At 40.4% G+C, this 16,086-nt stretch overlaps 1 protein-coding gene across 1 annotated transcript; it reads left to right on the top strand.

Moving 5' to 3' along the window:
* Positions 1 to 1,075: 1,075 nt before the first annotated feature.
* LOC124279987 (zinc finger MYM-type protein 1-like) lies at positions 1,076 to 14,469 on the top strand. The gene is made up of 4 exons (XM_046715867.1): positions 1,076 to 1,097; positions 12,190 to 12,382; positions 12,557 to 12,931; positions 13,020 to 14,469. The coding sequence occupies exons 1-4, from the start codon at positions 1,076 to 1,078 to the stop codon at positions 14,467 to 14,469; spliced, it is 2,040 nt and encodes a 679-aa protein (XP_046571823.1).
* The last annotated feature ends 1,617 nt before the right edge of the window (positions 14,470 to 16,086 follow it).

The following is a 16,086-nucleotide window of genomic DNA, read 5'->3' as shown; positions in this document are numbered from 1 at the left end:
TGAAGCAAGTCAAGCCGTGGAGGAACAGCACCATGGCATTGGAGTCCTTTATTGGATGACTCTGGGTTCGGATTGGCACAATTACACCCAATGTATGGACACCCACCAGCGAGCGGTCCTGTAGGTAAAGACTGTTTCTTGTTTTGCAGTGGGTGGCCAAATGGCCATAAATTGTCACTTAACGGCGCAATTTGTGCGTCGGCCCGGTTCTTCATGCCATAGTTGTAGTACAAAAACTCAGTTATTGGAAATCTGCTACCCACGACACCAAGTCCATGGGCTTGGGCGACTTGGAGTCGGTCTAAGAAGTCCTTGTATTCGAGGCCCTGCTGATGCCAATTTAATGGTGGCATTCCTGGAAACATTTGATGCTTGGGGACATTAGGTTCCTTCCAGAATGATGCCGGCAGATGGCGCTGTCTGAGAGGAACTTCGGATTTCTCATCATTTGATGTATAAAAGTGCGCATGATTGATAAATCCTGGCCTGAGGTGTCGGGTGTCTATTTGACTTTTGGACGACATTGGTAGCGATGACGACGTCGTAGGAAAACCGTTCATGGCGGTGGGTGGAGGCGGAAGAATGAAGGAGTATTTTTCCGGCGGAGGAGAACCACGATCTTTACGGGTACAGGTGTTGGTCATTTGGTCAGTAGTGTCCTTAGATGACCACTTGTTGTTGACAGAACACGCCTTCTGTGTTTGTTGAGAAGGCTCGCCCACAACGCTCAATGCGGTTTCAGGGCCAGGCTTTAACAGATATGATAACTGCCGCTGAATATATCTGCGGTGATCGACGACACGCTTAGATCTGTTGGGTGAAGCCAGAACCGTTTTTATATCCCTGGATACCAAGTTGACAAAACGCAGAAGAGAGGAGGCGTCAATCTCTGTTCCGTGATCTCTACCACTAGTACTGTCGTCTGCTGTTTCCCGCCACGCGCAGGTTCCCGCCCTCTGCTCTTCTTGGCTACTGCCTCGGGTTCTGCGATGCACGTGTTGCACGCGGGAGGTTCGGCAGTCTTCTGTCATAACTGGGATACACCACGCTGGTCGGGGAGGCCAGAAGTCTCGCGATGGCAGGCACTACACCACAAGGTAATTGTACGGAATGTTAACATGTCCGTAATGCAGAAACTGGCTCCCAAGTCATCCTAAACATGCGAATTGGAAAGTGTCAAAACAAACAAAAATATATACCTCGTGCACGGATTCCCCCCTTATCGCTCTCTCATCTTGTTCCTGGTGTGCCGGAAAATTCTCAGTCCAAATTCCCTGAATTCGTGACTGAGGGTAGAGGATTCCGTCCGACTCTCTTAACAAAAGCCCGCTCTCCCGAGAATGGAAAAACGCCCGTCCCGAAATATGGCGTCTTTTTCTAACAATCTCGGATACCGGGGGGATAATGTCACTCCAGGGGAATTTTTAAAGTTACCCTGCTCTCACTTTGCACACATGTGTCAAAATGTCACTCGTGTTTCGAGGAAAGGGGAAGCAAATCACTTTCGAGTCAGCAAATTAAACTTTGTGTTTTCCCATTCCCTAAATTCTGCTAAGAAGTTAAATCACGCACCGCTGTGTTTTCCAGTTCCCTAAAACAGAAGACAAGAAGGATCAGTTGGTATGATGAGTCAGTTGCTGATCCTGAACGTGGAATATGACATATTTGATCTATGGAAACATTTCAGGGAAACATTAGCTGCTTAAACCCAATAATTTGCCTTCACAAAGAATGGTAATGTTATGGCAATGTTAATAACAAAAACGATGTTTACGAGACGGTAATTATAAACATCTCATGACATATATTTCTAACAAATATTTCATAGAAGATTGGAAACATTTCATCTATTAATATGTACAATATTCTTGTGACAAACAAATCAGCTGCAAACAATAAAGATTTGCCAGTTTCTCTCATGCATACAATTAGCATGCATACTAAGTGTTAAGATGGAAACTAAACATACTTACTGTTTGCATGCATAATAAATGCACGTATGAAATATATTTGTCGTATGGCATGCATGCCAATTGTTATTGCAAAATATAAATTAACAGCTGTTTTGCATATATGCCGACTATTAACATAGAAACACATTTTAATGTTATAGACGAATGCATTTACTACACGCGGCCCTTGAAGATCCGTGTTAGAATTAATCTTCGGCAACCCATGCTTGTCGTCAGAGGCGACTAACGGGATCGGGTGGTCAGGCTCACTGACTTGGTTGGTGTTTGTCATCGTATCCAAGTTGCGTAGATCGATGCTTATGATGTCAAACACTGGATTGTCTGGTTCAGATTATGTTATTTACAGACCGCCGCCATGTAGCTGGAATATTACTGAGTGCGGCGTTAAACAACAAACAAACTATCCACAAATTATATTTTCAGAGACTAAGCGACAGTCTAGGTGAGCTGCTTCATTGGAATGTGTTAAGTGTAGAGTGCGGCATTTAGCAACAAACAAACAATATTTGACATTCATTCTAAATGCTACACTTAACAAAAGAGATAAAGGTGTCTGTAGTGTGGAATAGTGGTTAAGGCGTTCGCTCGTCTCGCAGAAGGCCGGGGTTCGATTCCCCACATGGATACAATGTGTCAGGCGCATTTCTGATGTCCCCCGCCGCGATGTTTCTGGATTATTGCTAAAATCGTAAAACCGTAACTCACTCACTCACCGATACGTGTAATAGACACATAAATGAAAAGTGATTGTTGATCCTATACGAACGCTCAGTCTCACACTTAAAGCCTTTCTTAAGTACATGTTGTATTCTAATTTCTCCGTTTGTAAAATAATCAACTCCGACATGCACGTGTGTTGGAATATTGAAGTAACGGTACATTGAATAATTGGAGTACCATCGCAGATGTTCACTCATCAGACAGATTCACTAATTAGATTTCAAATACCTAAGTGAATTTTTACATAAATATTACATACTTCATATCCCACGAAGTATAATCCCAACGCCTGTATAAGCGTTCAGTTCGAGAAATAAGTTCAAATATGCATAAAATGTCTTTAAAAGGTTGAAGACTTACCACAACACACCAACACACACGTGTTCAGCTTCGCCAAACCGTTCAGAAAACGCCGTCATCAAATACACGTTAAATATTTCATTCCACAGTCGACACCGCAGACACGTGACCTGACCATTAAGTCATGTTTGGACTTCATAAATGTCCAACGACGTGCTGGGATTGTTTCGGGTATGCCAGCTGGGTGCTGTTGTCGGGACAACCCGCCTTTCATATTCACAGCAGTTGCTCGGGAGAGTTGACATTCTCAGATACTATTTCCGAGGGCGCTGTGTTTGCTTATTTTTAAACTGCAAGTACAGGAATTCCGAATGATTTCATGGGTAATGGGGGCCCAGATAATGCTCTGGTCTGTGATTTTATAGGGTGGCCCACCCCTGGTAGGATCGGTCGTCGGGGAAAAATACTGTACGACCTTACGTTGCTGTTGTTTCAAGTAAAAAGATGACAAGATCAGCACTCTGTCTGCATGTGTTGTTTATTTTGTTGATATTTTTTGGGGTTGGGTTATTTTTTTTATTTTGATGTTTTTGTTTTGTTGTTTGTTGTTTTCTGTTTTTGTTTTTAATATGTCTATCTAAATCTTACTATTTTATTGGAAAATGCACAACTTTACTTAAACGGAGATTCATAATTTGAAATTGTATCCATTTAAAACTAGATACATGTAATTAATAATAAGGTAACCACTCTTTAGGCAAACCGTCACTTTAATCTAACCTTATGCACTTGATGCATGAGTAACCATAAAATGGTTTTCATGGCACCAATCAACCATTTTACACAACACCTGTCAATAGCAGGTATGGGATCTACAAGATGAAATGACATACTGAAACCTAGGATCCATGCTTGCGATAAACTTCGATATTTAAACCAAATTTGACCCCACATCATAGTTTTCTGTTGAATCCTTAGCGCATGTCATCCTTAGCAAAGTGTGAATTGTATATATCAACTATCAATGTGAACTTTATGCTATATAAATGCTATTTGCGTGCATGCGCGCGCGTGTTTACGTGTGAGCGTGCGTACAACCCAAATGGAATCTGTTTGTGAGGAGAGTAAAGAATGTTTTGTGGTGACGTTATATGTTTACGTCGAGGTCCAGGTTTCCCCACTGATACTGCTACAGTGAGATACCCTACCCAGACACGATGTACTCATAAACCCATATCCCGAGTGACAGGCTTGGTAACAACATGTAGCACCTTACAAACGTGTTTTGGTATCACGTGGCTAGAGGATCAACCAATGACATTCCGTTCTCAAGGCAGACACTTTGGTCTCAAGACAACAGGAGGCGATGGGGTGGCAAAATGGTTAAAGTGTCCGCTCGTCACGCCTAAGACTCGGGTTCGATTTCCTACATGGGTACCGCCGCAATATAGCTGGGATATTGCGGAGTGAGGCGTAAAACTAAACTCACTCACTCACTCACTCACTCACTCCTACATGGGTACACTGTGTAAAGCTCATTTCTGGTCTCCCCCGCCCTGATATTGCTGGAATATTGCTAAAACCTCACTCACACACTCACTCAGTCTGATGTACGCATCAGGTGTCAAATGATACATATACGAGCTTTCCACAATTTCTGTATGATAAAACTATTTGCTTGACTTCCAGGTACATTTTAATCCCAATCAAACTGAATTTTCTCCATCATGATGAAATTATGTTAATCCCAATCAAACCGAATTTTGTTCGTCATGGTGAAATTGTTAATGCAACCCACTCCAGTCGTACTGCTCATGGATTTTGAACGTTAAAAAATGAATCCTTGTTTTTGACAACACCCCTATCCATGGTGAAATGTTCAGGGTATGAGGAATTTGGACTCGCTGCTTAACACAATGCGTTATGTGTTTTGTGACGGGGCGGTGGCGGGTCCACGTTGTCTGCATTGTGAATGCGGTGTGAACTATGCAGTTTGACGTTAAGTGAATATTCACTCCAATATAACTCAGGCAATTGTACTTGTGGTATGTAATGGGTAATGAATTCACACTGGGGCAGTGTGCCTTAACAACATTTGGGTTGGTTATTTAAAGAGTTGGAACGTGGTAGTTATTGTTGTACCTAGAGTGGTAGTCGCTGTAGTAGTAACAGTAGACGTCGTAGCAGCACGGTAATAGTAGTAGTAGAAGTAGTAGTGGCTGTACTAGTTGTTTTGATGATGGTTGTACTTTAGTAGTAGAAATAGATGAATCAGTCGTAGTAGTAGCAGCAGTAGCGGTGGTGGTGGCGGCAGTAGTAGTAATAGGAGGAAGAGGATACATAGTGGCAGCAGTATTAGTAGTAGTTTGTAGTAACGGTAGTAAGAGTAGTGGCAGGAGTAGCAGCGATAGTAGTAGTAGTAGTAGTAGTAGTAGTAGTAGTAGTAATCGTCGCTGCAGCAATTGTAGTAGCAGGATGAGGAGGATAGTAGTAACGGTAGTAAGAGTAGTGGCAGGAGTAGCAGCGATAGTAGTAGTAGTCGTAGTAGTAGTAGTAGTAGAAGTAGTAGTAGTAGTAGTAGTAGTAGTAGTGAGTGAATGAGTGAGGTTAGTTTTACGCCGCACTCAGCAATATTCCAGCTATATGGCGGCGGTCTGTAAATAATCGAGTCTGGACCAGACAATCCAGTGATCAAAAGCACGAACATCGATCTGCGCAATTGGGAACCGATGACATGTGTCAACCAAGTCAGCGAGCTTGACCACTCGATCCCGTTAGTGGCTCTTACGACAAGCATGGGCTACTGAAGGTTCATTCTAACCCGGATCTTCACGGTAGTAGTAGTAGTAGTAGTAGTAGTAGTAGTAGTAGTAGTAGTAGTAGTAGCAGTAGTAGTGTACACTTAGTACAACCCTCAGGTCAATTCGTCACACATCGACCACAGCTGTAGGCGACAGGTGTGGCCGCTCCAGATTCACACAGCCAACATGCCTTAACTATATATATATCAGGCCAATTCGTCACTCATTGACCCAGTCAACAAATGTTGACGACTCAAGATCAATTCTCCACATTATCTACAATTATTGACGACGACACAAGTATTGACGGTCAATTCGTTACACTTTTTGCTACTGCTGAGGACATTTAAATTGATTCGTCAGTCCGTCAAACCTGGCAGTGAACACACTGGATTCAACCTTACGCCAGATATTTTACCAACAGCGTCTGTTGTGCACGATTGTCTGGAACACAATCGTTACAGATTTACACCCCTCATTTTGACATCTCTAATTCATCACCCTTCTAACCATCCTTATCTTAATGAAAATTTAAGCGCCACGCGTCGTTTAATTAACCAGTTTCGGAATTTTACACGAGCTAACTTTCTTATCTCACCATGCAAGATAAACGAGAACTTGGCGCGAGATGGCACGAGATTATCAGACATGGTTGTTTCTGTCGATTAGAAGAGACTTCGGTGGTCCTCTGGTAATTAAATACAAATTTTCTCCTTTACGCCCGAGTTGCAGGTGTATAGATGCTTATTTAAAGGTTCAGGAACAATCAGCGTGAAGTTTGTTTCTTTCGGACATGTGTGTACGTGGTGGCTTGGAAAACACGAAACCGTCATCCATATCACGAAAACCATCAACATAGCTAACACATTTAGCAGTTTTAGACACATTTAAAAACACATGAATGCACTCTACAAGGATACATCATGACATATTGTACTTTATTTATAATTGTGGGGTGACGGGGCTTTGTTCAAGGAAGGAGTGTCTGTTTTCGTGACAGGTATAATGATTGGGTTGAATTCAACTCGATGCAGTGCTGTTTTGAAAATGACTAGTCTGTCAGTGAGTATTTCTTGAGTATGTGAACACACCAATTTACACAGTAACAAAACGTTTCCACAACAGTTGAATTTAAAAGAGTCTGGCAGTTTACCAGGTGCACCTTCGTTTTCAGTTTGGTGTTGAGTCTTCCCAGGGACAAAACGTCACTCAGGGACTTTGCCTGCTACCTTAATATAAAGTGCGGTCAGGTTTCCCGTGTGTAATGCAGTTAGATCATATTTTCACTCCATGTTATACAGTAGGGACATATTTTGACCATATTATACAGTAGGGACATATTTTGACCATGTAATACAGTATACGCAGGGACATATTTTCACCATGTTATACATCTGGGTCATATTTTGACCATGTTATACAGTCTGGTCATATTTCCACCATGTTATACAGTCTGGTCATATTTCCACCATGTTATACAGTCTGGGTCATATTTTCACCATGTTATACATTTGGGTCATGCTTTAACCATGTTATACAGTCTGGTCATATTTTCACCATGTTATACAATCTGGGTCATATTTTGACCATGTTATACAGTAGGGACATATTTTCAACATGTTATACAGTCTGGGTCATATTTTCAACATGTTATACAGTAGGGACATATTTTCACCATGTTATACAGTAGGGACCTATTTTCACCATGTTATACATATTTTCCCCATGTTATACAGTCTGGGTCATATTTTCCCCATGTTATGCAGTAGGGACATATTTTCACCATGTTATACAGTAGGGACATATTTTCACCATGTTATACAGTCTGGGTCATATTTTCACCATGTTATACAGTAGGGACATATTTTCACCATGTTGTACGTTTGGGTCATACTTTAACCATGATATACAGTAGGGACCTATTTTTAACATGTTATACAGTCTGGGTCATATTTTCACCATGTTATACTTTTTGGTCATACTTTAACCATGTTATACATTTGGGTCATGCTTTAACCATGTTATACAGTCTGGTCATGTTTTCACCATGTTATACAGTCTGGGTCATATTTTCCCCATGTTATACAGTAGGGACATATTTTCAACATGTTATACAGTAGGGACATATTTTCAACATGTTATACAGTAGGGACATATTTTCACCATGTTATACAGTCTGGGTCATATTTTCACCATGTTAAACAGTAGGGACCTATTTTCACCATGTTGTACATTTGGGTCATACTTTAACCATGTTATACAGTAGGGACCTATTTTCACCATGTTATACAGTAGGGACCTATTTTCACCATGTTATACAGTAGGGACCTATTTTCACCATGTTATACAGTAGGGACATGTTTTCAACATGTTATACAGTAGGGACATATTTTCAACATGTTATACAGTAGGGACATATTTTCACCATGTTATACAGTCTGGGTCATATTTTCAACATGTTATACAGTAGGGACATATTTTCAACATGTTGTACATTTGGGTCATACTTTAACCATGTTATACAGTAGGGACATATTTTCACCATGTTATACAGTAGGGACATAATTTCGCTTTATTTATTTTACTTTTGGGTTTAAAGTGACATTCATCGGTACTTTTTCACTGCAAACAGACTATAGTAGGGTCATGTTTTGACCATGTTATTCAGTGTGGTCATATGTTGTCCATGTAATACATTTATTGAACGTCATACTAGTGGAGTTGGAGCTTATATACTAACGGGAAAAGATACTGCATAACATAAAATTGCATGAGATAAAAGTTATTTGAAAAGTTAAAAAAATAACCCTAAATTAACATGTAGCTAAGAATTTTGCACGGAATTTGATGTCACCTATCACGCGTGGCACGTGCACTTTATGCACAATGAACTTACTCACGTTTTGCATGCTTTTTAACACCTGAACTTCACACACCTGATATTAAAAATTAAAGAACAGTTAATTATTCTCTAGCATCTCTAGCCATGTTAATTTCAACCTAAACTGCGCGTACGTCGTGTCTATGCGCCGTGGGTATGCTGGAGGCTGGAATGGTCAAACATGATGACATGTTGGTGTCCATCGAAGCACGATCTCTATGCAGCTGTTTTCAACATAATGGGAAATCAAGAGATTCGTCTAAGACCGTCCATCCACGCGTGGCGTCACGTCAGCAAGGCTGACCCATCTTAGGAATCGATTCCAGACTGGCAGTTTGACTACTCGGACCATTCCTGGCTTACGTCCGATCAGTGCCAGAACTGTATGGAACCGACAGAGGGAACACAACACCCGGCCCCGACGGCCTGCAATGCGTCCAATTTTGCTCCAACGTCACCGGCAGGCACGCCTTGCCTGGTGCCGACAGCATCTACAGTACAGGAGACAAGATTGGGATGGTGTTTTGTAGTGGTGTTCCGATTAATTTAAATAATCGAAGATTGGTCGCAGTGACCAAACGACCAAGCAATCGATCACATTTTCTCATAATCGAACATAAACGATTTTGGAACTACTGTTTTAGTCTTTGAAATACTTGTCAATGGAACATATCGTTGAAGTTGTCAGGGCCTGAAAATGTGTTTAATTCTTAGAAAACTCACTTCACTAACTGAAAAACCATGACTGAATATTTTTTGAAGACTCCGGGAAGTTTATGTTTATGATATATTAGTAATCACTTTAAAGTAGCAAGTTGCATCATGTTATACATATCTGCAATAACAAGCTGGATAGGAAAATCTGAAACATGACGCTAACCAATTTTTTTCGATGATTGTTCGTTGGTAATGAAGCAATCATCAATTGTGAGATTTCAACCAATTCCCAACACTAGTTTTTTTTCCTGACGTGTCGAGATTTCATCTGGACAGCTCAGATGGCAGGGCCAAGGGTGTACAGACGGCGAGGTGAACGGTATGCTGACACGTGCGTTGTTCAACGGCGACAGTTTGGTGGCGGGAGCGTTATGGTATGGGGAGCCATAACATCTCATGTCGGACACAAATTGTCATTGTCAATGTCAGTCTTACAGTCTACGATACAGAGAATCAGCCATTGACGTTAGCTGAATTGGGACAAGCGTTGCTTCAGACATCGAACAACATTCCCAAAGTTTTCTTCAATCGCTTAGTGTCGTCAATGCGTCGTCGTTGTCAAGCCTGTGGTGGACATCGACGCCAATGGTGGACACACATGATACTGAATTTGTGAACTGACTTTTGGCACCACATCTCTTCAAGGACGTGTCACAAGATGTCTTGTGTCAAATCACACAGATTTCGATATTATCCTGTAAACAGTTAAACTGTGATTAAGGAAAACACCACAAATCATGTTATTATCTATCTGCTTTAAAAAAATGGCACAACATCAAATAATGTAGTTACTTTATTCCATCTGTATATATGGAGCAAAAAGATGTCATCTCTCCTTCCATGCCATCTCCAGGTTCAATATATAAAGTCCAAATGCATTTGTATTACGTTTTATATGTATTACGTTTCATGCCACAGACTGTTTCTCTAAACGTCACTTGGGGTGGTGGGGTAGCCTAGTGGTTAAAGCGTTCGCCCGTCACGCCGAAGACCTAGGTTCGATTCCCCACATGGGCACAATGTGTGAAGCCCATTTCTGGTGTCCCCCGCCGTGATATTGCTGGAATATTGCTCAAAGCGGCGTTCAGCCATACTCACTCACTCACTCACTCACTCATAGGCGTAGGAACTGGGGGGCAGCTGCCCCCCCAGAAAAAATATGGGGGGCGCTGCCCCCCATATTTTTACAAGCTGGAATTTTTTTAGGGACCATAATAGAGAATTAAACACAAATTCAAGCCTCTGGTAACGTTGAAAAAATAACATGATCAAAAAAAAATTTCCGCTAATGATAGAATCCAATTTTTTTAATTCATGTCACTCAAAAGTGAAAGTAGAGGCAGTCAGGCTGTTATTAACAGCCAACATGGATTCGAATCAGCGGTAAGTTGACAACATACATTGACATTACAGTGTAGTCTATACAGTAACATTTAGTTTACAGTAATAGCCATATTTTAAGTATAATAGGTGCTGTTTGATTTATTTATTGAACATCTAAACAATAACAATAAGACACGATTTCAAACTCATACATTGGCAGTGAGACAGATGGTTTTATCTGAAAGCCGAATTCATGTATGAAATAAGAATGGCTGCATTATTATACCTCCGCTACGACGTAGTCGCTGGTATATAGCGCTCCGCCCGTCCGCCCGTGTGTCCGTGCGTTCTTGCGTCCGGAATGGTTTCTCTGAGCATAACTCAAAAACTATACCACTTACAAACTTCAAATTTGGCATGGAACTTACCCTTATGGTGCCATTGTGGATTTTGGCTTTCAATTGCATGATGCCAAAATTGAAAGTTTTCCTAAAATATTATTTTGGTATTCAATAATGGTATTGAAGGCGATCAGACTATAAGCGGGGGTATGTGAGCTGTGATCACTTCTGCCTTGTTATTGAATGTAATTATAATATATTTATAGTATAAAACTATTGTTTTTCAGTACCCTATTGTTCTATTTGTCAGCACCCCAAATATGATCATCATAAAGAAAAAATGACAGTGACTCCAATTTCTTATTTTTCAGATATTTAAGACCAAATATAAAGAGAATAAATTATTATAAAGTCAAACACTAACAAATTTGAACTGGATTTAAATCATTTGCCAAACTATAGCAATATGCAATTCAGTATTGATCATGTTGCTAGAATGTTATATCCAGATGATGCTCCTACACATCTTACCCCAGTCAGATGTTATGGAGATGGAAACTGTTTTTGGAGGTCAGCCTCTCAACTCTGCTTTGGTTTTGAAGATTATTATACTGAACTTCGAGTGAGAGGTGTTTTTGATCTTATCATCAATGAAGAACATTACTTAAATGAATCAAAACTGACAAGTGTTTCTGAAGCAAAAGGTAACGGATCACTGTTACAGTATATTTTGACGTCATCCGAAAGTCAGTCTGCAGAGGGTGACAACATGCAGCGTTACAGACATTTAGTGATGAAAACAACAAGAAATGGAGAATATTCATCAGTTTTACACATGTTTAGTTTGCCAAGTGTTCTGAAACGACCAGTTCAATTTATCTATCCCAAAATCCAAAATGTGGCTACAAACAGACATGTACTTGATCAAACAATACACCCTCTGAATGATGCGGAGGAGGAACCTGTCTGCATCATGTGGACACATTGTACAAACACAAATACTAAGAGCTGGTCACCAAATCATTTTGTTGCTTGTTTGGATACTGCGAAAAAACATGTTGATGCTGACTTGGCAGAAAGTGACCAAAAAAAGAAACAAAAGAAACAGAGGACGTTGGATTTTATGTTTTCAGTTCAGAGCAAGAAGGAATCTCAAAGTGAGACAAAACCATCAGAATTTCTCCGGCCTCAAGACTCTCAGTCTCATATAAACCCAGTTCCAGACATCATCAGTGAAAGCAAGAGTAAGGATGTTTCAATGGAGAGTTCTCTGACATCTGAGCTCCAATCATCACCCGGCAGTGATGAAGATGAACGTCAACATGTGTGCAATTCACCTTGTTGTTCTGAAATAAGTGAACCTTATCAGCCAAATGCTGCATCAACCTTGAAAAAGACAACTACGAAACCTGGGAGATCATTCTCGTTCTCATGGTTTCATGAATATCCTTGGCTTACTCTGTGTACAACAAGAAACAAAGTTTTCTGCTTTTATTGCAGACTGGCTTACGGTAAGGACAGTGATCTGCAGAAGCATCCTACCTCCAGACAACCTGAAGCAACATTCATATCAGAAGGTTTCAACAATTGGAAAAAGTCTGGAGATGAGTTCAAAAAGCATGATAAGAGTTCATATCACAGAGATGCCCTTGCAAAACACAAGAAACATGGTAATGACAGTGTCACAAGTTTACTTCTGGCAAAAGTTACCAAGGAACAGCAGTGCAGACGAAACCTGAGAGGTTCTGACATAGAGGGGTTGCCAACATGGTTATCTGAGAAAACATATATGTCACCTGCAATTGTGAATGAGCAATCGATGCTCCTGGGCCGAGCTGTGCGACTGAAGATTCTTGAGAGAATCAAAGCTGCCAGGTTCTTTGCCGTTATGGCGGATGAAACAAGAGACATCAAACAAAGAACAAGTTGTCATATGTATCCGTTGGGTGGATAATGATTTCAGTGTCCATGAGGATGCTATTGGCCTATATGAGGTTCCTTCCACAACATCAGCAACACTAACAGAAGTACTAAAAGACACACTTATCCGTTGTGACTTACCACTATCGAATTGCCGAGGTCAAGGCTATGATGGTGCAAGTAATTTTCAAGACCATGTCAATGGAGTTGCTGTCCAACTGCAAGGAGAAGAACCACGAGCAGTTCATGTCCATTGCCTCGCCCACTGTATCAACCTGGCTTTGCAGGAAGCCACTAGAGCATGCAAACCTCTCAGGGATGCTCTTGACATCACAATTGAAGTGAACAAGCTCATTAAATATTCTCCAAAACGAGAACACCTATTCAAGAATCTTCCAAAAGCTCTATCCATTGAGAAGCGTCTTGACATGGATGTGCCTCAAACTGAAAGAACTCGTGGCTTACGACCTCTGTGTCCAACACGTTGGACAGTTAGAACAGGATCTATCAACTCTGTTTTGGAGAACTTTGATACTCTTCGAAAAGCATTTGAAGAAATCAATAAGGGTCACGATGAGAATGCCAGGATTGCAGGTGGTTTACTTTCACAGTTTGACCAGTTTAGTGTGCCTTTTGGGCTGAAAGTTTCTTCCCAAATTTTTGGTGCATCAGAGCAATTGTCTTCCTCCATTCAAAGCGTAGAAACAACGGCAAAGGACGCACGAAAGGGAGCAGAGCAAGTACTGGCGTATTATGATAAGCTGAGGAGTACAGATACTTTTTCAGAGTTCTACAAGTCTGTTGTTGATGAAGCTGAAGACAAAACTGATCCTCCACGTCTACCACGCTACCGGAAGAGGCCCAAGAGATTGGATGATGGATCTAATACTCACACGTTCCCTTCTGTGGAAGATTATTGTCGCCAACAATATTTTGAAGGTCTAGACATCGTTTCAGAGCAACTAAAGCGGAGATTCTCACAGAAAGGATTTGAAACTGCTGTGGAGATAGAGCAACTGTTGCTGTCTGCTGCAAATGGACGGAACTTTCAAATATCTTCTCACATCAGAGAACTCTACAAAGATGATGTTGACTTTGTTCGATTGAACACACAGCTTTCCATGCTTCATGACACAGTGAAATCTGTCTCCACTGAAAGAGGATGCTTAATCACTGAAGTCACAAATATTGATACTGTTGTATCAATTATCAACTCATCGCCTGTAATAAGGCACCTGTTCAAGGAGATAAGCACCCTTTTGAAGATCTACTTGACTATTCCTGTCACCACAGCAACATCAGAACGTACCTTCTCCACGCTTCGACGCCTGAAGTCATACGTCAGATCTACAATGACACAGGAACGTCTGAACAACGTTCTGCTACTGCATGTCCACAAAACCATTGCTGATGAACTATCTCTAGTGGATGTTGCCCGGGAGTTCATTTCTTTCCATGACAGAAGACGCAACTACTTTGGACTTTTCTCATAAGAGATGAACATTTCGCGAGATGCACTAGCCTGTATAAACAGTCGATCTAGTGTTACCTGAATAATGTAATGCATTTGCTATTAATTGAAGTTTCAAGTGAACTCTGTCTGTCCTTTTCATATATCTCCTCTCTCCACACACCCCCCCACCCCGTTATCAATTTCGAAATCTTGCCCCCCCCCAACTTTTAAACTGTTCCTACGCCTATGTCACTCACTCACAAAACGTCACTATTGAAACTTTCGTATTGCGGTTACCGTGAGTAGGATTCCGCGCAAGGGACGTATCACGCATGTATTCTTCCTCGGCCGGACGTCATCACTCAAGTGCCAAATTCGAATCACGAAAGAAACGAAACAGAAGAGAATTTAGCACAAAACAAACCCAAAACAAACACACACACCCACACCCACCCCCACCCCCACCCCCACTTAATAAGTATAATGTTACACAGATATCATTTGGGACACTCACTAATTAGATCCGGCAACCATGCAATACGGAAATCGGAGTACAGTACGGAATTTTCCAGAGCTGCTGTATTGCCTTCGTATGATTCAATGGGTAAGTAAGAAAGTGTGATATTTCACCAATGTAATACTGTGTAGTCATGTAATAGAATGTAATGTTTTACCTATGAAGTACAATGTGGTCATATTTTGTGTATGTAATACAATGTCATGTTTTACCCATGAAATACAATGTGGTCATTTTTTGTGCATGTAATACCATGCCATGTTTTACCCATGAAATACAATGTGGTCATATTTTGTGTATGTAATACAATGTCATGTTTTACCCATGAAATACAATGTGGTCATATTTTGTGCATGTAATACAATGTCATGTTTTACCCATGAAATACAATGTGGTCATATTTTATGCATGTAATACAATGTCATGTTTTACCCATGAACTACAATGTGGTCATATTTTGGGCATGTTATACAATGTCATGTTTTACCCATGAAATACAATGTGGTCATATTTTGTGTATGTAATACCATCTCATGTTTTACCCATGAAATACAATGTGGTCATATTTTGTGCATGTAATACAATGTCATGTTTTACCCATGAAATACAATGTGGTCATATTTTATGCATGTAATACAATGTCATGTTTTACCCATGAACTACAATGTGGTCATATTTTGGGCATGTTATACAATGTCATGTTTTACCCATGAAATACAATGTGGTCATATTTTGTGTATGTAATACCATCTCATGTTTTACCCATGAAATACACTGTGGTCTTATTTTATGCATGTAATACAATGATATTTTTTCACACATGAAATAAAATTTGGTCATATTTTGTGCATGTAATACAATGTCATGTTTTACCCGTGAACTACAATGTGGTCATATTTTGTGCATGAAATATCATGCCATGGTTTATCGATGAAATACAATGTGGTCATATTTTGTGTATGTAATACAATGTCATGTTTTACCCATGAAATAAAATGTGGTCATATTTTGTACATGTAATACCATGCCATGTTTTACCCATGAAATACAATGTGGTCATATTTTGTGTATGTAATACCATGCCATGTTTTACCGATGAAATACAATGTGGTCATATTTTTTGCATGTAATACAATGCTA

This window comes from Haliotis rubra, unplaced genomic scaffold (genome assembly GCF_003918875.1).
Source record: "Haliotis rubra isolate DU_JTF1 unplaced genomic scaffold, ASM391887v1 Scf26, whole genome shotgun sequence".
Lineage (NCBI taxonomy): Eukaryota > Metazoa > Mollusca > Gastropoda > Lepetellida > Haliotidae > Haliotis > Haliotis rubra.
Note: the sequence above shows the minus strand (reverse complement) of the source record. Positions and strands in the feature narration are given on the sequence as shown.